Consider the following 22,158-nt stretch of genomic DNA (forward strand, 5'->3'; position numbering starts at 1 on the left):
AAGAAGAGCTTTAAAAATACCACCAGATCATTGCTATGTATGCCTTCACACTGAGCCCTTAACTCAGTTAAAATGACAGGGGAAAGGCAGCCTGACAAGGGAAAGCAAAAAAAAAAAAGTCAATAAAACCACATTGTTAGTGCTATTGTAACAAAGCTGGCAAAGAAAATCAAAGGCTTGATTTTCCCCTTGTTTTCCATTAGACGGTGTTGCACGATCATCTAAATTGTGCTTTGATACCAGCTTCAGCAATGTTGAAAACATTTAAGAATATTCATAATGATAAATGATGTAGTTGTCCTGATTTGCAGAGTCTAATGCATTCCACAGTCACCACCTATTTTGCTTGCAGGCTCTGTTAATTTGATAGAACACTTAAAAAAGAGGAAGAAGAAAGCAGGGTTTCATCATCCAAATAAGAAATATTCTTTGGTTAGAGAAGAAGGATGACCTTGCTGATACAGAACCAAACTGAGACTTGGGACAGCCACCTCTGCTGATGTTATGCAATGTTGTGATAAAAATTTCCCTGACTGACTTCCTCAAGAAAACACCTTTGCAAATCATTTCATAGTGGCGAATTTGTACTGTATCATCATGGACTGTGTTAGAGACACAGAGATAAGGCAAGGCAAGGCATGCCTCCTGGCTGAGCTCTGCCTGCACAAGCCTCCTTTGCCTGCCAGGTCTCTGAGCTCTTCACTTCCCTTTGTCATCCCCACTCCCATCCCTCCTGACCAGGTTCAAGCAGTGCCAAGCCCCACTCACACTTTGTCCGTGCCGTAGCTCCGGTAATCCACTGCTGCTGATACGGCCACAATCAGCGCAGGCATGCCATAGCCGACCAAATAGAAGTACTTCCTCCGGGAGTGTTCGCTCTCGAAAACCTCCACCAGCATGATGTAGAGCTGCACCCCCTCCAGGAACATCCAAGTGAAAGCCGCCAGGAAGAAGAAGTGCAGGAGGGCAGCAAAGACAGCACAAGCAATCTGCGTGCGGATTGAAAAGAGCAAGGGAACGTGTTTGTACCATGCTGAATTAATGCAACAGTCAGGATTACTCTTTCTGGGAGGTTTAATAAGAATGAGGGAGTTCTTATCTTCCCTTCTCCAAAGGAAGAACTTTTTTTCACTTGGAAAATGTGCGTGAACTATTTCAAAATAGACACATCTCTGCATATATAAATTATATTCAAAGATACAAAGGTAGGTACGTACACAATCTGGCAAATAAACATATAAAGATGTACATAGTATAAGTGCATTTTTACAACCTGCTTATTAAACATACACACATGCATTATTTACAAACAACGTACATACAGTCTCTGAAATCACAGCAAGCATCAGCATTTGACTCCAAGTTAACAACCAGGGGCCCAGCCCTGTGAGGACTCATGCATGGAATTAAGGCAGTGCTGGAATATATCTCACTGCATAGTCAAACATCCCATATGCACTGAGACGGGAGCCTGTGGCGGGAGCAGAAAGTGCTTTGCCTCTTACCGGCTGGTCAGTCCGGTTGATGCCTATGAGGAAGAGGAGTTCTGCCACGAAGAGGCTGATGCACAAGTTCTTGTGAATCGTGTTGCGGTCGCTCTGCAGCCCACGGAAGAAGCAGAAGGTGAAGATGCAGATCAGGAGGCAGACCAGTGAGAGCAGGATGCCAACCCACGTGATAAAGTCCAGGAGCAGGTCATGGACTGCATCGCTGTGCTGGAGATAAAACAAAAAAAAATCATCAGCCGCATGCTGCATGACTTCTAATCCATCCCAGACACAGAGTGAGGCTGTTTGAGACCCTTCCCCAAATATTTGTATCCACTTATCAAGATGTGGCACAAGGAATCAGTAGCAAAAAGACTAAATGGACCTAGACTTGAATCCTGCATCAAGAAAGCTGCAACCTGAAACACAGACTCCAAAGTGTCTGGCAAGCTGCAGGTGCCTTGTACAGACTCAGACCCCAAAATATCCTAGAAACAATGATGCTGTTGTTGAAAACACTGAGATGTCATAGGTAGTCTTGCATGCAGCTCCATCCTTCGCAAACACGGCAAAGGAGCGGACACGCAGTATAAAGAACTCCCCAAGTTTCCACCAGATGCGGTGAAATTAGAGATATCATTACCTAGTAAAATGTAAATAAGAAATGAGAAATACATGGTGAGTCACAAGACGGCTGCTCGAGGCTAAGTGGTTAGAGTCAATGAGCTGAGGGAAAGATTGGCTGGAAATCTCTGGGGGCTTTTCAAAAAGACCAGAGAGGCTTGAAACCCAGCTTTGTGGTCCACCAGGCTGTGTTAAAAGTGGTATTCACATTCCCCTCCATTTCTGGCATTTTGATGACTTAGGCATTATGTAGGCTGGCAAATACAATAGCGTCACACTTCAAAAAGCCAGGACAAACTGGGAACATTTTCCTCCCCGTGGGATAAAAGCTTATGACAGATGGAGGGAAAAGGTGATTAATTTATCCATTTTCTTTGCCTGCTTGCCAATGATAAAGCCACATCAAATGTCAGACCTTTCCTGATATACACTTTGCTATGTCAGCACCCGTGAGAAACAACGCAAACCTTTCAGCTCTTTGGCTTTATCAGCATGAGTGATAGGCATCAAATGATAATGAAAGCTGGGGAGTGACTTTCCCCTCCATCTCTTCCATGCTGGAAGTTTTCTCTCCAGGGAGACTTGGAGGTGGAGAGATGAGGGCTCCTTTCCCTAAATGCTCTTGCAGCTCTTCCTGAGTATTTTCAGTATCTAAGGAACTAGGGGTTGCAAGTCCAACAGAGAGGCAAGAAATCATTGTGTGTTTACTGTAGATAATGACAGAAATGCCTATTCCAGCCAGCTCCTCCAGCAGCACCCAGAAAACTGAGAAGATGAAGCACATGTCGTTTTCCTGGCGGCTGCGCATTGCTTTATCTCAGTATCATTCTAGCTCATCCATCCCTCTTAACTCAGTGCAAAAAAATGTTAATGCAAACCTTGCATCTTGCAAATCATTCTTTCTTTTGTCCGAGGCTGCTGGGGAATGGCAGGAGAACATCTCCCTAAACAACCCCGCCAGCTCACCTGATTAAATTGCCCTGCCAAGCTGAAGTTACCAAGAGCTCTTGGGCTGGGCGAGCGGGGCAAGGCAGCTAATGCGCGAGGATGCAAGGAGAAAGAAACCAGGCAGACTTTGGCCAGATGTATCCATCCCATCCAGATGCAGCCAACGGCACAGATTCATCTATCCCAAGACAAAGTTAGCCTGGCATAGGGAAAGCTCTCTGAGGGCTTCTTCCCCTACATGACATGAATCTCACAGGTCTCAGCTCCTGTACCTCTAGCATGAAACCATAACTCTGCTGACTTTAACAGGAATTAGGGATGTGTTTGCTTCTGGAGAGGGATCCTGCCATCTAGGTTCATGGTCTTCCTCAGGGAAGGGCCACATGCCCACAAAGCTCACCATGCTTAGCAAAAAACGCAGACGTCATTGCTATATTATTATTATCACTCTTACTACTCTTCTTTTTAATATTAATCGTAATGATAATACTGATTTTATGTACATAACACCCCATCCCTGGAGTGCTGGGAAACAACCGTAAAAACAACTTCTCTGTAATTACAACCTCCCTCCTCAAATTCAACAAACTCACAAAAGAACAAACAAAAAGGAATAATAATAAAGTGGGAACAAGAGCAATTTAAGAACACCTCGGGGAAAAAAAAATATGAATTTGTAGCCTTTCTAGTAAAGTCCAAGAGAAGAAGTGAGCTGGATTTCAAAGGCTGGATGCGCTCTGTCCTGTTTGGGATGCCCAATTTCAGGTGCCACGGCAGAGCCGATGGGTCAGGGAGGAGTTGGTAAGCACTGGCATCCTTCCCATGGCAGTGCCAACTGCCCCCAGGCCAGGCAGTTCCAGAGGTTTTACACCAGCAAGTCCAGCAAAAGGGAATTTGCCTTTTGCTGGAGACTGAAACTTGTAAAATACTGTGCTGCCACAGGCCACAAAGCAGAGTAATATGGGAAAAAGAGGAATTGCGGTAATCACTCCTCAATGCCATGAGATTATCCTTGCCATCACCTGATCGCTATGTGACAAATAAGGGAGCAACATACCTGGTTTACACAGTTGGTATATGGCGTTCCAGGGTTAAGTTTGATAAATAGCACACCAAGATTTTGTATCTGGGTCACAGTCTCTGAGCCTGGTCCCTCAACTGCAGAGACATGCAAGAGGATCAAATCTTCTCTTTACCCTGCCTAACACTGTTCAAGCACTCCCTGACTGAGGATAAAATAGCTTTGACGTACGCACTAATGATATCCTTCCAGCACCCCGCAAGCTCTAGGGTCCCTAAGGCATGTAAAATACATCTGAAACCACCAGTGTATTGCTAACAGTCAACTCTTGCTTCTTGATAATCTCCCCAAAGATCTGGGCAACTGGAAGAGCCCATGGGAGATACCAGACGAGTCCAAGGGACAATTTCCTGACAGCATCAATCAAACACCTTGTTGTCCAAATGCACCATGGCTGTCAAGACCGGTGCTACATGGCCCAGCATGCGAGCCACTGAGTTTTGTTACCACTAAGCTACGCTAGCTTTAGAGGTAAACTGACATGCAAATTATTTTCAGCACAAGAACAACTTACTGCGTAATTGAAAGAAATAAAATAATCCACTTCAGTGAAAGGGTTTCTATATTAAGTATGTTTTACATTCATGATTTAGGCATGAGCCTGACCCAAAACCCAGTGAAAGAAGATTTCCCTGGCTTTGGAATAAAGCCCTGCTTTTGCTCTGGTGTGGCCAAGAGCGGCAGGAGGAGAGCGCTGATGGAAAACTGTGCAGGAGGAGTTATGGGAGCCCTGGTAGCAACCACAGCAGGGTGAGCAGGCAGCCTAGATATTATCCAGGCTGGGAAAAATCAATGAGCAGCTCTGGCAGCGCCTGTACACCAGAGCTGAGCTAATAAAAACAAATCCCAGGGAATGTCAGCTTATGACAGAATGGCTCTCCCTGAGATGAACAGCCATTTCCTCCCTTATTAAAAACATCAGTAGAAGAAAACAGCAGCCAAACTGAGCTGCCAGCAGCAAAGGACACATTCCTTTGCCTAATCTGTCCCTCCAGGAATGGAAAGAGTAATATGTTTGGGGGTGGAGGAATAAGCAAGCAGTAAATAAAAACACATTGTCATTGACTAGCTCAGATATGACCACTCGGTGCCCGGTGGGAGCTGGCAGTGTGCTGGGCTGGGCAGATACCCAAATGGGACAGGTTTGAACTCCTGTGTGTTGCTGACGCTGCTCCTTGGATTTGTAGCCATCTGGGGCCGTGCTGGCTCCCTCTGCCCTTTTTTCCCCATCGCTGGTGTTGAGAGAGGATTACAGCTATGACCTGGCTGTAACGCTTCGTGGCTAAGTGCAAAGGGCTACTTAAGAGGCAAATGGTTTTGTAGATATGCGAAAAACATCAGCTGGGCTACATGGACCAGGAGGAAACCCCAAGGACTCCTGCAGCACATCTGGGCTGGCTAATGGCATCACCTGCCATGGCTATGCAGGCATGAGAGGTTTCAAGGGGACTTTCCTCCCTCTGTGGCCAAGAGGGATACGTGCTGGGGGGATCCCACTGCTTTAGCACCCATCCTCTCCCTCTTCCCCAAGGATGCACCGAGGGAGGCAGGCAGCTCTGCTCCACAGCAGACACAGCACCCATGGACCTGGTACGTATCCCCTCTGTGCTCTGCAAAGGCGATGCTTTCATGGGCACCATCAGGTCCTAACCCATGAATAAAGAGAGCTTAATTCCCACCTGAAGCCCCTGTGCAACATCGCTGTCTTCTGACTATGGCCATTTAAAATAAGGCTCAGATCCCTGAGCACTCCTGCAAGGTGGTTTAGCCACCTTTCCTCTCCTTGCCTTAGTTCTCAAAACTGTCTTCATATTCTGCAAGGGCCACACAGACCATCTTCCTCCTCCTCTGCCTTCCTCAGCAAGATGAAGGCCTCCTAGCAGAACCCTTTCCCCCCAGCTTCTCCCCAAAATGCAACAGCCTTCCAGTGACTGCCAGAAGCAGCAGCCGGCACAAGCCACAGAAATCCCCATGGCCAGAATAAAGTGATATGGGGGCAGGTGTGCACAGAGAAATGGGTACAGACCTAACCTCACCAGGTGTTACAGACACTAGTGTGGATATGGTGTGTGGCAAGAGCCCAGTGTTTCCATCGTACTCACTGACACTGCTGCAACTGAGATGCAGTTGAGGTGAGATTCAGTTGTGGAGAGGAGGAGAGGCCTGGGACAATAATTGCATCCATCGTCCTGCCCTCCCATGCTGGCTGGATTTAGTAAAGCGGCGCAGCTCTGCTTACTTGTAAGGCACCTCCAACCTGAGAAATGAGCTACAGCGGCTGTGCCAAACTCAGTGTAGACATCTACCCAGCTAAGCTGCCAGCTTGTTAATTTCAGTTCCCAGAAAAAATCTGGTCACAGCATTGTCAGCTTCTGCTGTTGCACTGACGGTTTTACCCAGCCTCGTGCCAGGAGACAGCTGGGACATGGCTCCACCGCACCACGGCCACTACCTTCACTTTGGTCCTCACGTTCACCCTGCTCTCAGCCAGGAAGGAAGCAGGTAGCAAGAAACAGGTTACAGCTTAGTGCTTGCCAATGGCAGCTACTTGAATTGAGCATTTTAGGACAGAGGATCAGGAAACCCTGCGGAGTGATGCTGTCCCCATGCTCTGCGGCATGGTTTCTTATCATAGAATCATAGAAACATTAAGGTTGGAAAAGACCTCTAGGACCATCTAGTCCAACCATCAACCCAACACCTCCATGCCTACTAAACCATGTCCTGAAATGCCACATCTACACGTTTTTTTAACTCCTCCAGGGATGGTGACTCCACCACCTCTCTGGGCAGTCTGTTCCAATGCTTGATAACCCTTTCAGTAAAGAAATTTTTTCTAATATCCAATCTAAACCTCTCCTGACGTCACTTGAGGCCATTTCCTCTCGTCCTATCTCTTGTTACCTGGGAGAAGAGACCAACCCCCACCTCTCTACAACCTCCTTTCAGGTAGTCGTAGAGAGCAATAAGGTCTCCCCTCAGCCTCCTTTTCTCCAGGCTAAACAACCCCAGTTCCCTCAGCCGCTCCTCATAAGACTTCTGCTCTAGACCCTTCACCAGCTTCGTTGCCCTTCTCTGGACTCGCTCCAGCACCTCAATGTCCTTCTTGTAGTGAGGGGCCCAAAACTGAACACAGTATTCGAGGTGTGGCCTCACCAGTGCCAAGTACAGGGGGACAATCACTTCCCTAGTCCTGCTGGCCACACTCTTTCTGATACAAGCCAGGATGCCATTGGCTTTCTTGGCCACCTGGGCACACTGCTGGCTCATATTCAGCCGGCTGTCAACCAGCACCCCCAGGTCCTTCTCTGCTGGGCAGCTTTCCAGCCACTCTTCCCCAAGCCTGTAGCATTGCATGGGGTTGTTGTGACCTAAGTGCAGGACCCCGCATTTAGCCTTGTTGAATCTCATACAGTTGACCTCGGCCCATCAATCCAGCCTGTCCAGGTCCCTCTGTAGAGCCTTCCTACCCTCAAGCAGATTGACACTCCCACCCAATTTGGTGTCACCTGCAAACTTAATGAGGGTGCACTCAATCCCCTCATGCAGATCATTGATAAAGATATTAAACAAGACTGGCCCCAAAACTGAGCCCTGGGGAACACCACTTGTGACCAGCCACCAACTGGAGTAAACTTCATTCAGCACAACTCTCTGGGCTCGGCCATCCAGCCAGTTTTTTACCCAGTGAAGAGTACACCCGCCTAAGCCATGAGCCGCCAGCTTCCCTAGCTGGCGGCTGGCGGCAACAGTGGGAGACAGTGTTGAGGGTGTTACTAAAGTCCAGGTAGATACATCCACAGCCTTTCCCTCATCCACTAGGCGGGTCACCTGGTCACAGAAGGAGATCAGGTTGGTCAAGCAGGACCTGCCTTTCCTGACCCCATGCTGGCTGGGACTGATCCCCTGCTTGGCCTGCACATGCCTGTTGAGTGCACTGAAGATGAACAGCTCCATAATTTTCCCCAGTACCGAGGTGAGGCTGACAGGCCTGTAGTTCCCTGGATCCTCCTTCCAGCCCTTCTTGTAGATGGGCGTCACATTGGCAAGCCTCCAGTCGTCTGGGACCTCCCCTGTTAACCAGAACTGCTGATAAATGACAGAGAGTGGCTTGGCAAGCTTCTCCACCAGCTCCCTCAGTACTCTTGGGTGGATCCCCTCCGGCTCCATAGACTTGTGAGCGTCCAGGTGGCGTAGCAGGTCGTTAACTGCTTCCTCCTTGATTATGGGGGGTTTATTCTGCTTTCCGTCCCTGTCTTCCAGCTCAGGGGTCTGAATACCCTGGGGATAACTGGTCTGACTATTAAAGACTGAGGCAAAGAAGGCATTAAGTAAGTACCTCAGTCTTTTCTTCATCCTTGGTGGCAATGTTCCCCCTCACATCCAGTAAAGGAGGGAGATTCTCCTTGGCTTTCTTTTTGTTGTTAATGTATTTGTAAAAACATTTTTTATTATCTCTTACAACAGTGGCCAGATTGAGTTCTAGCTGGGCTTTTGTGTTTCTAATCTTCTCTCTGCATGACTTGACGAGATCCCTGTACTCTTCTTGAGTTGCCTGCCCTTTCTTCCAAAAGTGGTAAACTCTCCTTTTCTTCCTGAGTCCCAGCAAAAGCTCCCTGTTCAGCCAGGCCGGTCATCTTCCCCACCGGTTCATCTTATGGCACATGTGGACAGCCTGCTCCTGTGCCTTTAAGACTTCCTTCTTAAAGAATGCCCAGCCTTCCTGGACCCCTTTGCCCTTCAGGACCGTCTCCCAAGGGACTCTCTCAACCAGTGTCCTGAACAGGCCAAAGTCTGCCCTCCAGAAGTCCATGGTAGTGGTTTGGTCATCCCCCTCCTTACTTCGTCCTGAATCAAGAACTCTATCATATCACGGTTGCTAAGCCCAAGACAGCCTCCTACCACTGTGCAACTACTACTTACTGTGCAACTAGCCCTGGCTCGCAGATTGGAGAGTCAAGAAGGGCAATGCTAAGCAAATATGTACCCATTGGACTGGGCAGAAAGAAAGCTGTGGCTAATAAGCTGCTGTGTGCTCAAATTTCTGACACCTGTAAACGCTGAGTTAAGAAACTGCAAATTCAAGGGCTCAGAGTAGGTCTTTCTGAATCCAGGCTCTAGATGTTTTCAGGTTGGATGCCCAAAAGTGGCTACCTGAGAAGATCTGGGCCAAAGCTTCGGGAAGCACACAGACAAGGACCAGCGAGACATCCAACCTGGCAGAACTAAAAACAGTAAGACACAACTAGGGCTCAACCCAAAACAACATGTGTCAAACTGAGGGTGGGGAACTCAAGGAATTCCCTGGAGCGACTTACTGCCCACCTAGACGAAAAGCTCAAGGACTGCTACCAGGTACAACTCTGAATCGACCCCGTAGGCATAGATTACTTGACCGAATAGGTACATTTGACCTAAGGTATAACCAAAGGTGCTGTTTACAACCCCTTATTCACTTAGTCACAGTCATCAAAGTCACAGATTTCTGTTCCTAACACAAGCTCAATTACTGCTGTATTTTGAATTTTAAAATTCAAAAAATTTTAAAAAACTCATTGAAGACAAGGACATTTAATAATTTTTCTGCTTAAGTAAAACAGTTCTTATTTAATAACATATTAGAATAAGTTACTTTTTGCAATGTGTAATATATCTCTTTTTTTTGAGAATTAACCCCTTTGATGGTACAAAACAATTTGTCTTGCAAAATTCATTACATAGCGGTTTTAGTAATTTAATTCTGCAGTTAGGGTGTTTTTGCAATCCTACACCCACTTCTGCTTTCATTTACTGCTGTTCAATCCCACAAGTGCTAATATATGGATAAAACAGCACTGCAATAACTTCAGCTTGCTCTTTATATCCGAAATGGCTGTATTGCTTTAGGCAATGGACCACTGCATTCCATTTAGACTTCATATATTTTTATTCCTTTCTCTCCTTAGCTTGCCTTACGCTTCCATTCCCCAAATAATTAGCACAGTGTAACGTGTTTGTGGTATAGAATAACATCTGAAAGCTTCCGATTAATTGCTATAGTTAAAACACCTTTCTTTTTCTCCTCCTTTCTCTTTTGTTTTATTCATTTATTTATTTTTAAAAGAAGCGTAAGCTCTAGCATTCACTACATACTGATAAGCAACATTTATCTACCCTGAGGTACCTTTGCTTATTCTGTTTTGGGTGTTTTTTTAAATTCTATTTTCCCACCAGCTCTGAACTTGTTTTCTGGCTGCATATTTTTCCCATGGTACATTTAAGATGCATCTGCTATAATTAATATGATGCAAAGCACAAGCTTATATGAAAAACAGCTTGTAAATTTTGAATAATTCTGGAGCAATTACATAGGTAGAATGGCTTATTTAACTATGGGCTTTGTCCCATGGCATGGGACCCACCATGTTCTTATAGCATTTAAGAATCATAACAAATATCCTACTGATTCAAACAAGAGATAGATATTTAACATAGATCTCATCTATGTTAAATCTATCTCATAATTTAACAAAATATCTATGAGACTGTAATATTTTTCCCATAACACAGGCCAAATGAACTTCTTAGCTGATGAATACAGTGGTTTGTTTCCAAGTCTTAAAACCTCTCTCCAAAGGGAGGTTCTCATTTTTCCTCATAAATTGTCTGAAAGGGCAACGAATGCTGCAGATCTGTAAGGTTATCCCTTGCCAGGAGGATGCATCAGTGAGGTCCAGCTCACAGGTCATTACGGTCCTTCTGTCCTCTTCCTATGCTAGCTGGGGCTTTGCCAGCAGCTGAAGGGGTACCTGTGGGTGCAGGTCCATCACTCTTCCCAGCAGCTATGCACCCTGCCCATGTGCACAGCAGGATCTTGGTCTTGGGCACTGTTATTTACCCCACTGAAATATATGGGTGAATAAGAAACTCTGGGCCCAAGTAATTTTAACAGGCAGAAACCATCTTCAAATTAAAATCTCCTCCTCTTAATCGGTTACTGTCCTATTAAGACTGGAATTGATCCCAGCAACTTCTGTTCTTGAAGCATACCAATAAATCCCTGCCGCCATGGTCAGCCAATGTCATTTTCTGCCCCTTCGGACAAAGACATATTGCTGTTTCATGCTAGAGAGCCAGACGGCCATCAATCACCTCCTCAGCGGTGCTACCTTCCAGCTCCGCCTTGCCACATACGCTCTGCTAATAATTAAATCCCAGCCTGTAACTCGCAGAGCAGCCACTGAGGTCTCCTCTGGAGAACACGCTCTTTTGCCATGCTACCAAGGAGGGAGATCATTCATGACCAGAAGTGACACTTGTCAAATTGGCGCTGGCTTTTGATTAAGGAGCAGGACTCCGATGTCCACTCCCCACGATGCCTGGTGTTCAGTCTCATTAGGTAGGGTGCTGTGGATACTCATTACACCAAAGGATGCTCCCTATGGATCCAAAAATCTGACAAACTGAAGTCAGTAAACTACAAATCTCAATTACAGAGGAAAATTGTTTCTGTTGCAAAACTTCCAGAATTATTGTGTGTATGACAGTCCTCTTAAGGGACCCTAGTCACTGGCCAGAACACCATTGTAAGAGGTCCTGCACAAGCACGCAACATCCTTTCCCCAAGGATCGTTCCACCTCCAAGAAGACTAAAAGGTCTTTGAGGCAAGGCATGCCTTTTTGTACAAGACACGAGACAACAAAATGGCTCAAAAGCATGCCTATGAGAGATGACTGTGAGTCAATGAATGACAACAACCCCCATTTATTTTTAAACCTCCAGCTTTCCAAACCAGCAGGTATTCTGCTGCCAAGACTTTAAAATCAACTGATTGCAACAGCATAAGGAATGCCATACAAGCCACCTCCTAGATCTGCCAAGAGCCACAAGGCCAGCTCCACCAGCAGGCCAGAGCGGGATGGTGCTGCCAGGAAGAGCAAAGTGATGAGCAACTGGAGGGAAGAGTTGAAGATGTTTGCAGGGTACGCACCTGCCTTCACCCTCAGACCGGGATGATTGCTAAAGTGGACATGCCAGGAAGCTGTCCGGTTGCATCAGAGTCAACAAAGCAGAGCCAATTTGGCTCTAAGGGCAATGGTACTTTGGCTGCAGTCAAATGATAAAACATGACCTGAAAGTCTTGAGGGCACTCATTAACACCCAGAAACACCTACGGGCTAATAGCACACTGCTTGGCACTCGGGAAGCTTCCAGCTGTAGCTCTTTCCAACCTGTTGGCTGAGCATGGGCAAGCAAGGGTCTCACATTCTCTTTCTGCAAGATGAGATAACACCAGTGCTACTAGTCTAATGAGGTTTGGGTGAAATGCCATGCAGACAAGGCTGACCTACTTACAATTTGGGAAGAGGCTTGTTTGGTGCTAGCCTGTATCTGCACCACCCTCATTCACACCCTCATTCACATCAGTGGAGTGGAAAGCTACCTGCATTTTCCAGGTGCAACCTCTGACTTCAGTGACTCAGGTTAACTCCAGGCAGGTGATAACGAGCCAAACACCCATTTCTTTTGAAAATTCAAGCAGTTGTAGGAAACTGGCAAAACCAGACTTGGACTGCAAAATGCCATTAACCTGTAAACATGTGCTCTGAATAGGCCATTTCTTCAGACATCTCCCAGGATAATGCCACAGCCATTTAATGGCATGTCTCCTGGACCGGTAGTGACTCCTGCAGGATACAATGGATATGTCATCCTGCAGCAGCAGCAGCAGCAGCAGACCTATCCTGCCCCTCTCAGCTGGACCCAGCTGTTGTGGCAAATGTGCTGCCAGGCTCCTATTTCTTTTTTTGCAGAGCTTTGGTCATGCATGACAGTGCTTTAATATATATTTTTATTGTGGCTCTTCACATTCCTCTTCAGATTATCAAGTGAAAGAAAAATATACAAAGGAGTGACACTGGAAGACTACTTGAGAAAAGGCCTTTTAAAACCGTAATAGCTTTTGTGGTTATACAGCCATGGAAGTGGCTCTGAAATGTACTGCCTGAATGGAAGATGCCAGATCTGTATCTAGCTCAGAGCTGTGGATTCTGCTGCAGTGCCAGGCACATGAAATGGAGACACCGCAACGCAGAAAATCATTAGGCCAAAATTTTTGGGGCATCAGGGCTTTCTCCTCTTCTTTCTATAGCAGCTGAGACTGTTCTCAACCAAAGACAGCCAAGACAGCTCAGGAAATGGAGGACCATCTCAACCATTCTCGTGTTCTTGAATAAAATCCCAAATGTGCACTTCACTCCCCAAGCCACTGCTACCATGGGGAACATCTACTTTCAGGCGTAACTTCTTTAGCTCCAGTGGGATAGTCATCTGGGAAGCCAGAATTACACCATGGATCTAAATGCAGGCAAGGGAACTAGCTGATCATGTACTGGCCCTGGGTAGATGTACAGTCTATGCAGGATGGTATAAGGATCTTTCCTTTTATGTGTAGCTCACTGTCATATAGCGAGATGCAGAGGAAGTATCTTTTTCCCCTAGTTGGAAGCTGGAAAATACTTTTGGCTCCACACATGCACCTCACACAAACATGTGCGGCAGCTTATCTGCAGCTGCTGCAAGCAGGACACACAACTTCCACCCCATGAGGCAGGCTCTGCATGCCTCTGTCCCACCACCCAGGGTGCTCGCTACTCTCTGGTGGCATAGTGAGGATCCCACGAGCAAGGACCCAGCCAGGAGATGTTCTGCACCAGTAAGCAAAGGATGTGGCAACAGCTAATTCTGCTCACTCGTCATCCTCAGCTCAGAGCTGCCCATGCCAGGAGCTCAAGACAGGCTTTGCATTGGTGTGACTATCTCCTGTTTCACCATACAGCAGAAGGAAGATTTACACCAGATGGTTTCTACCATTGGAGTTACTGTCACACAGCAATTTTTCTGCTCAGCTCCATTTGCAGTAACAAAATGGTGTTCCATTGGCCACTTTTCCTGCCCAGTGCATTCACAGCCTGTGAATCTGCAATGCCTACCTTAACTTCCACGTGTGCCATCAGGACTGCAAAGTTGGTTAGGTGATTGCAAGAGCATGTGGTGTGCGTCTTGTTAGTTGTCAGGAGGCGACATCCCTGGGTGGACCAATACCCTGTCATTGTACGCTTTGTATAGCTCCAGAACGAACAGTTTGGATTGAAATTTTCTTCTGACTGCTGCAGGAAAAAAATTAGTAAATGCAATAAAAATTATAGGGTTTCAGAGATTTCTAAATGCACTAATTTTTTTTTCCAGAGGTATTTTGTAACTCTCACCCTTTTAATTTTGGATAAACAATCAGCAGTGGTTTATACATCAAGTATTACTTGCCAATACCAGAGAAAGTTAGATTGTTGCTGCTCTCTTTGCTAATGCAAACTTAGTTCTTTGTTCTTGATTAATTTCAGCCAAAGACTAAATCCAGCTCCTCAAAATCAGATTGCTTCATTTGCATTGCAGAGTAGAGAAATTAATTGCTTTAAGCAATCAACTTTTGCAATGACTGTGCTTGGCTAACAGGAGGACTAGCTGTCCTCTTTCACTGTAATTCCACTTTCCTCTAATATCCCCTGCCACCATGATAAAATAATATTATGGTCTATTCTAATATATTGGTAGTTTTTAATTACAGAATGACGTGTGTCAGCAACTGAGCAATGGGCATCAGCTCAAAGGAGACTCTTTCTTTACTTTTATTAATGCAATGTAAAAGAGACATTCTCCATAAATAACACAAAGTGCAAAGGAACAAATGTATAATTCAAAATCTAATCAAGGACTGCTGGGGGCCTCACATCAGCCAACTTTTGCATCACTTTGTTTTAGAAATTGAAAAAAAAAAAAAAAGAAGTGCTTTTCAAACTCACTCACCTTGATGTGCTTGACAGTAAACACCACAGGATCAGCTAGGTAAACCTTATTGCTGAACTCTTTGTTTATTGCTGCCGTGATGACAGGGGAGTTGACAATGACGGAGTGATTAGTTGACATTGCTTCTGTTCCCAACTTCATGCTGGCATTCTCCGTGGAGAGATAGGTGCCCAGGTTGTGGTACAGCACAAAAGCCACCCTGATTTCACCTAGAAGAGCAGTAAGAGGTTAGATATCCAGGTCAGCGCACTGGATTTTTTTTTTTGTTTAATGACAAATCCCTTCTCTGAACCAACTTTAAAACTTCTCTGAGAAAATGTGAAAGGACCAAGATGTGGCATATGAAAACTCACCTCCTCCTGCCAATCCTAAAGAGCACCACAAGGTGCAACAAGTGGTCCATGGATAAGAAGGGCAGAGCTGCTTCTCTCAAAACAAACTTTTATAAGCAAACTAATTGGCAGAAGACAGACAGAGAAAGTGGGCTTATTTTTGGTGTCTGTGGGTGTAACTGGCTCCAGAGGAAAGAGGCCAGGTGGCCCATTTCCCACCTGACATAACACCTTATTCTCCAGGCTACGCTTGGGAAACATGTTCGTTCTGGCCTGTCGCACAGATGCAGTATAAAACTATAATTTAGTCCATTAATAAATTAAGACTACCTCAGAAAAGTGTGGGGACAAATCTGGGAGAAGGAATCCAGAACTTTCCTACACAATTCTAATCTCACATGAAGGGCAAAACAAAATTGCAGAAATTTTATTAAAAATATATTTCTTTTCTTAATTCGCCAATCAGATATCCCCTCTTCCACAAAAAACCACCATTAGGGAGGCTGCAGAAAACCCAGGCTACCAGCCAACTGTTTTTAACTGAAACCATTCAATTTGCCTTCTGTTTTGCACATTATTTCACAGGCTATAAATAAGAATTGAATGTGATTAGTTTGCCTTATATGTATTAGTTGTGGGGAGGTATTTTTTTGTTTCTATAGGAATCACCCCAGCTTCCGAGGAAGGTGAAGCACTGATGACTCCAAAGGTCCCTCCCAATCTAAATCCTTCTACGATAATTTTATTTCTAGTTCTCTGGTAACCTCCGGGCGGGTGCCAAGGTGGTGCAAATTGATGGGGCTCTCCTGATTTGACCAGAACTCCAGTGATACCATGCTTAGAAATACAGAATTCCCGTTCCTTGCTGCCAACACAGTTTCTCTTTCCCTACAAATCTCCAAACCCTGCTAGGGGAGTGAAACTCCTCCCCCACTGGTCTCTAAAAGAAATACTTTCCTTCAAATCCTACATGCAAAGGTACTAAACCCTGTCAAGGAAGGCAGTGGCAAAACTTGCTTTCTGAACCACCAGACCAAACTTTTCTCTCAACAGTTGTCAGAAATTTTTGGCAGTTTTAACGCATCTGGTCCGGCTGTAATACTGCCCTATCACTCCATGTTTTGCCTGCAGTGATCAAAGCCCATGCTAGAGTGCTTTCCCCCTGCACATAGGTTAAATTTTAAAGGAACTCAGAAATAGGAGCATATTAGGCCCATTAGTAGAAAACCTGGGAGTTTGAAGTCAGTCTATAGCAGGGCTGTAGAGATCAACAAATGTGTCTGCTCAAATTCCTGGTCTGGTAATAAATGGCTTGGCAGCCTGAAGACCATTCACATATAAAATCATCTTTAATTTATGCTATATCAGGAGGTTCATAAGCTTCAGAGAGAAAGGCACTGAAGATTTAGACTTATAACAGTTAATCAACCTTTTCTGCCATGTTGGCTCATTATTAATATTTGCTACTATTGTTACTTCCCTCTCCCTTTTCAGATATTTGTACAGTGCCCCACTGTGAAGTAGTTTACTCAAACAAGCCTCTTACCCCATCTGAAGCCTCCTACTGCAGACGACAGCAGTTAAAAGCACTTCTCTGGACTCAGCGCTGTGCCCCAACAGCCACACCATTTAAGGATCTGATGCATTTTTACCAGCACATAATACTTTTGAAGGCTGTGCGTCACTTAGCAATATAATACATTCCCAGTCAGACAACTTAGCTTGCAGGCAAGGGCATGAGAAACTGATGCTACTGTTAATTTAAATATTAACATAGTGATTAATACTATACTTACAACTGGTTAAACGCAAAACAATGCCTAAAGCGTGACTGATTCATGAGGCCGTGTAGCCAGAGGTGCTGGACCTACCGTTTCGACCATTTTGTTTCAAGGTATTTGCTGACAGCTGAATGGCGCTTCCGTGGCCCATGTTCTGGGGAAACTTCAGATCTTCCAGATTCCCATCTGTGCTTAGTCTCGCAACTTCCAGCTCTGTTTGCAAGAGAGACTGACACTAAGAAAAATCTCTACTGAAATAATCTTCGACATGATACTTCAAAGCTGCAAAATGGTGTTCCAGACCATCTGAGAGCAGAGGAATCAACTTACAATGTTTCATGCTAGACTCTGTTTGGGCTCCTATTTCTTTTTAAATCTTTGCCCTGAAGAAGTTTTAAATTTAATTAAAAAAGAAAAAAGGCAAATAAATTTTACTCTCTGTGGAAGACAAAAGACAACCAGTTCTTGTAAACAAGAACCTCAGGATATTAAGGACAATGGTTAAAATGAAAATCTGAAAATGCTAGGTTTTTGCCACTGGCGATTGGTACTTTCTGTAAACGTTATCAGTACTCAGGATCTGTATTCATAGAAATAGAAGAGTTGTTCTTATTTTACATATGCACAGTGGGAGTGCTGGTGCTTTCCATCATGCTTTTTTTTTTAATTAAAATCAGCAATCAGGCAAATAAAGACACAAATTTGTAGAAATGAAACACAATTGCATTACGATGAACAATCTCCCTGTGAAGCAGTGCTCTCTTTGCTCTAGCACAGATTTTGCCCTCAAAGCCGAGAGTAATAAAGGCAGGTTAGGTGCTCATTTTCCATGGGATTTCAAGGGTAGAGAGCTGCCTTATTCCTTTAGGCTCTTTTGGGAAGACTTCTAAGTCCTTCAGACAAAGGGCCAAGACATATCTAACAAATTGCTCTCCAGTTAATCTAGGGGCCAAGACCGAAGCCAGGTTTCCCAGCCTTTACTCTCCCTCCGGCTGCTCTCGGTATTTATGGGATTTGTCCCTTACGGATGTTGTCAGTGTTTTCCCGGACGATGTCTGTCTTCAGCAGGTTATCAGCCAGCACGAAGGCACTGTCCTCCACAGTGTCAAGTAACTTGGTGGCTGCGCGCTGCTGTTCACTTGCGTTCAGGTCCCTCCACGCATTCAGAGCCTGTGGCTGCAGGAGGTTGTTCACCGTCTCCACCATGGCCTGTAAGGGAGAGGGATCGAGTGAGAAAGGGCTCTAGCGAACATAAAGCACCATCAAGACCTCTGACATATGCTCAATCCCATCCTTCACACACGTTAGTTTATAGGGAGAGGACAGAATCTCATTTCCCTACCCATTGGGGCAGCCTGCAGTGGATCTAGGCATCATTTATCCCATCAGATGGGAGAGGGAGGAAATGTTGATTTTATTCTAAATGCAGGCTGGGAAGAGCATTTTTCTGCTGCTGTGATCAGCAGCTCCGGTAAGAAGGAATTGGGGGGGGGGGGGGGGGGGCGCGGAGGGGAGGGGAGGAAATCATTAAGGAAACATGCAGGAAAATAGATTTCAAAACCCATCTGTGAAGCAGGTTGCTGCTACTTGCAGCACCACAGCACCAGAATCCAAGAGTAGGGCTGGGGTACCCAAAGAAGGTATTTAGTATCTGTGGGGGCTATGCTCCTTAGAGCATTTCCCACCACACAATCTCTGGCAGGCAGTCATAAAGACACAGGGATAGTTAAGTTACGCCAGAGAAGCAGCAGGTGCCCGTAGAGATTTAGTTAAGACACTACATTGCAAATTGCTCCATTCAGGAAGGAGTCAGCCTTGTGGCAGCAACTTCAGTCCCTCCTGTGGTGTACCTTCTGCCCTGGGCTGCCATGCACAAAGAGCTCTCCCATGGAGAACTTCCCACAGGTTAATCTGGATGCGCATCCAGGATCACATGAAACCACCCTGGCCTCATGATCGCAAAATTACAGCAGTAGAGCCTACCCAACACGAAGGTTTTGCTCAACCTAAAACCCCTGCTTAGTTACTAACCAGAGCTGACTCAACTACCTTCCAGCTAACATTTTTTAATGAGACCAGCTGTACCATTTGGAAGAACTGATTGTGCAGAGGAAAAGGAAAAAAAAAGGTACTTTGATCATGCTTTCTTCTGCTGGTTAGTGTCTAGCCACCAGGTAGGCCTGCCCCACAAAAAAACCACCTCCACTGCCAGCTAATGCTGATTGCAGAAACCAACCTTCTGTTTGAGATGAAGTTGCTGTTCTTAATAATTTTCTGTACGCTGAATGCGTAGGCATCAAACCCACACCTCTGTTCTGCAAGGCAAGGACAGTCCCATGGGATTTCAACATATTGCAAGCCTAAAGGATGCCCCATGGACTCACTTTCATGGAAATACTTCAGTATTTACTCCTGACAGTGTTTCTAAACCCACCTGTACAACGTGACATGTGAAAAGAAGATATGGCATGGGCCATTCTCCAGCAGAGCCCTCAGGAGGAGTGTTATAACGGCAACACATGGCACAGAGAGTGTGGGGCATCCTGACTCACTCACCAGTCATGGTCAGATACAAATGTGCAATGGGAGAATATAATCACATCAAACCAGAATTTGATTTTATTGCTATATCCAGGTGACCTTCAAAAAAATTCAATTACAGCAAGGTTCAAGGAGAAGCAAAGACAGCTAAACCTGCCACTGTTGATGCTTTTAATCCCAGCAAAGACATTTCACTGAGACATTGCCATATGCATCTTCGTCCTTAATATCCTTGAGTTTGGAAGGTTTCTCATACCACCATGGTTCCTATTGGAAGACTGAGCCAGAATCAGGTTCCTCTGATAGTACAAAGCTCCTACTCTCCAACCTACATTTATTAATGATCAATTAACTCATTTGTTCTTCTGCCAAACCTCTCCTGTACCTTAAACAGATCTCCCTGGCAGCTACTGCCCTGGTCCCTTGATTAAAAGACAACATTTCTCCTGAGCCTCACAGCTTGGTTTCCCAAAGCTTCAATCACTGAAGCAAACTGAAATGGTGGAAAATCTTGTCCTCTAGTGCTCCTGCAAAAATCTTTTTGCTGTCAAGCCTTTACAATCCAGGACTGGAATCCCTTTCTCATTTGCTGTTAAGTGGAACTTAACCATAAATCAATTTCTTAAACTGATTATTAAACTGATTTTCCTAAATAGTATAAAATTCATCTTAACACATTTAATATGTGCACATGAAAAGCTGTTTGACTTTAATAGTCAAGAAGAAATACTAAAAATCCATAGCATTTAAGGGGGGTTTTTTTGGTGTTTTAAAATCTGGAAGACTGATCTCTGTAGCTTTTAATAAAATTCTGTAGTTTACTTTGGTAGCTCATCTCTTTACAGGCAAAAAGGAGGTAGTATTCTTTTCCAGTGACCAAAAAGCTTGTCTATTTTGCTGTGCAGGTTCTACACAACATGGTGTTTTCTTGCCAAGATCTTTTATTCACGGAAAGCAGAAAATGAGGATTTTTTCTCCCCTTCCAATGTTATTACACAGACTAAAGTTTGCCTTACTTCCATTTAGCTCAGCTACTAATGGTGTCTTTAAATCTCTGCTAAAACAACATTCTGGATACTTTTATCAATATCTGAATGGTGGAAAGAGTCTTTGCAGCAGATCCAGCTCCTGGCTCTGGAGGGAAAGGTAATGCCTATTTGTCAAAACATGAAACAGATGATGAAATGTTTGTGTTACAGTGAAACATCTGCTGCAAAGATTTTTCCCCAAAAAATTATTTTACCTAATGCATTTTTTATTTTTTATTTTTTTAAAAATGTGTGTGCATGTGTGCACGCAAAGTTTGAGTGGGAACACCAATCAGGCCTCATGTGTCACTTCCCACACAATGTGTACTCCCCACCCAATGGATGCAGTGCTAATGAGCATCCATCCTCTTGAAGTGACTAACTTGAAACCAGCCACTTCAGTTTGGATCTAGGATCTGATGTAAAAGCTCCAGAAAGATTTCCAAGGACTTTGGGTCAGGTCCTTAGCACGTATCTGAACAAAGCTGGTAGACTGTCTTCATTGGCATTACAACCAAGATGAATTTAGTCCATAGCTTTTCCCAGAGGGTCACTCGTCTCACCTGTCTCAGTACACTAATCAAGTCTTCCCCACATTATATTTCTGAGTGCAGCACTTAATTATGGCTGAGTGCTGCGGACTGAAGCCAAGGAGATGAGGTGCTAATGAAATGTTTGCATTTTGGACAGGAGCTGAGGTAGGTGTTTAAATGAAACAAAACAGCTGTTAAAGCAACAGTGTCTCTTGAGGCAGAGACGCCAACTGGGAAAAGTTGGGCTGGGGAGCGGGAACTGTGGGAAGGCAGGCACACGGGACAAGGATTGGCCTGTGTCTTTGCATTTAAGCCAAGCTATCATGGTTTAGGTGCGTTTGGCACCTGCTCCAATGACTTTGTGGTCTGATGAAGCTCCAACATAGAAGAAGCAGTAGTGCCAAGCTTCCAGGAAAGCCTCTCAGTGACCAGCGGAAGGAGGGTTAGCCCTGATGGAGGACCTTCGAAATGAAGAAGGCATGGGATAGGTGTGCCTGGGAGCCGATGGTGTGATAGGTTTTACCTGAGATCCCTGGTGATCCTGATAAAGGTGGGGACTTTCAGAAGGAGCTATGAAAGTTCTGACCTGGTTTCATCCCACCTCACTTCAAGAATTTAACATGCAGCCAAGTCAGGAGCCCAGATGCTCTCTAGTTTCTCTCCTCACTGAAAGCAGAAAGAACTACAGCAAGCATTATCCCCATTTAGGTGGCCAAAGTCACATGAGATTAATCCTATCCCTAAAGAACCCAACGCCTATTAATGGATGTTGCATGTCTACCTCACTGAAGACCCTGTCCTTGCTTCCCAAGCTAAAGGACTTCCTCTGCTGTGGTTTTCTTCTCTTCCCCTGCCTGATCCCTCTTCCAAATGCAGCTCAACTGGGCGAACGATTTCCAAAGCACCCTTGTGAACCTCATGCGAAATAAAAACGTGGGGCTTGGAGCCCAAACGTACCTC

The 22,158-nt window shown here is 45.1% G+C and overlaps 1 protein-coding gene across 1 annotated transcript in view; it reads right to left on the minus strand.

Annotated features, from left to right (window-relative positions):
- The window catches only part of ADGRL3 (adhesion G protein-coupled receptor L3), a 516,043-nt gene that overhangs the window by 52,865 nt on the left and 441,020 nt on the right, over window positions 1–22,158 (minus strand). Inside the window, exons 12-17 of the mRNA XM_075500809.1 lie at window positions 18,122–18,305; window positions 17,187–17,309; window positions 14,984–15,192; window positions 14,113–14,289; window positions 1,506–1,715; window positions 769–989 (exon numbers count right to left, since the gene is read on the minus strand). Coding sequence (XP_075356924.1) covers window positions 769–989; window positions 1,506–1,715; window positions 14,113–14,289; window positions 14,984–15,192; window positions 17,187–17,309; window positions 18,122–18,305 — 1,124 coding nt within the window. The remainder of the gene's footprint in view (window positions 1–768; window positions 990–1,505; window positions 1,716–14,112; window positions 14,290–14,983; window positions 15,193–17,186; window positions 17,310–18,121; window positions 18,306–22,158) is intronic.

The sequence above is a fragment of the Mycteria americana genome, chromosome 4, assembly GCF_035582795.1.
Source record: "Mycteria americana isolate JAX WOST 10 ecotype Jacksonville Zoo and Gardens chromosome 4, USCA_MyAme_1.0, whole genome shotgun sequence".
Classification (NCBI taxonomy): domain Eukaryota; kingdom Metazoa; phylum Chordata; class Aves; order Ciconiiformes; family Ciconiidae; genus Mycteria; species Mycteria americana.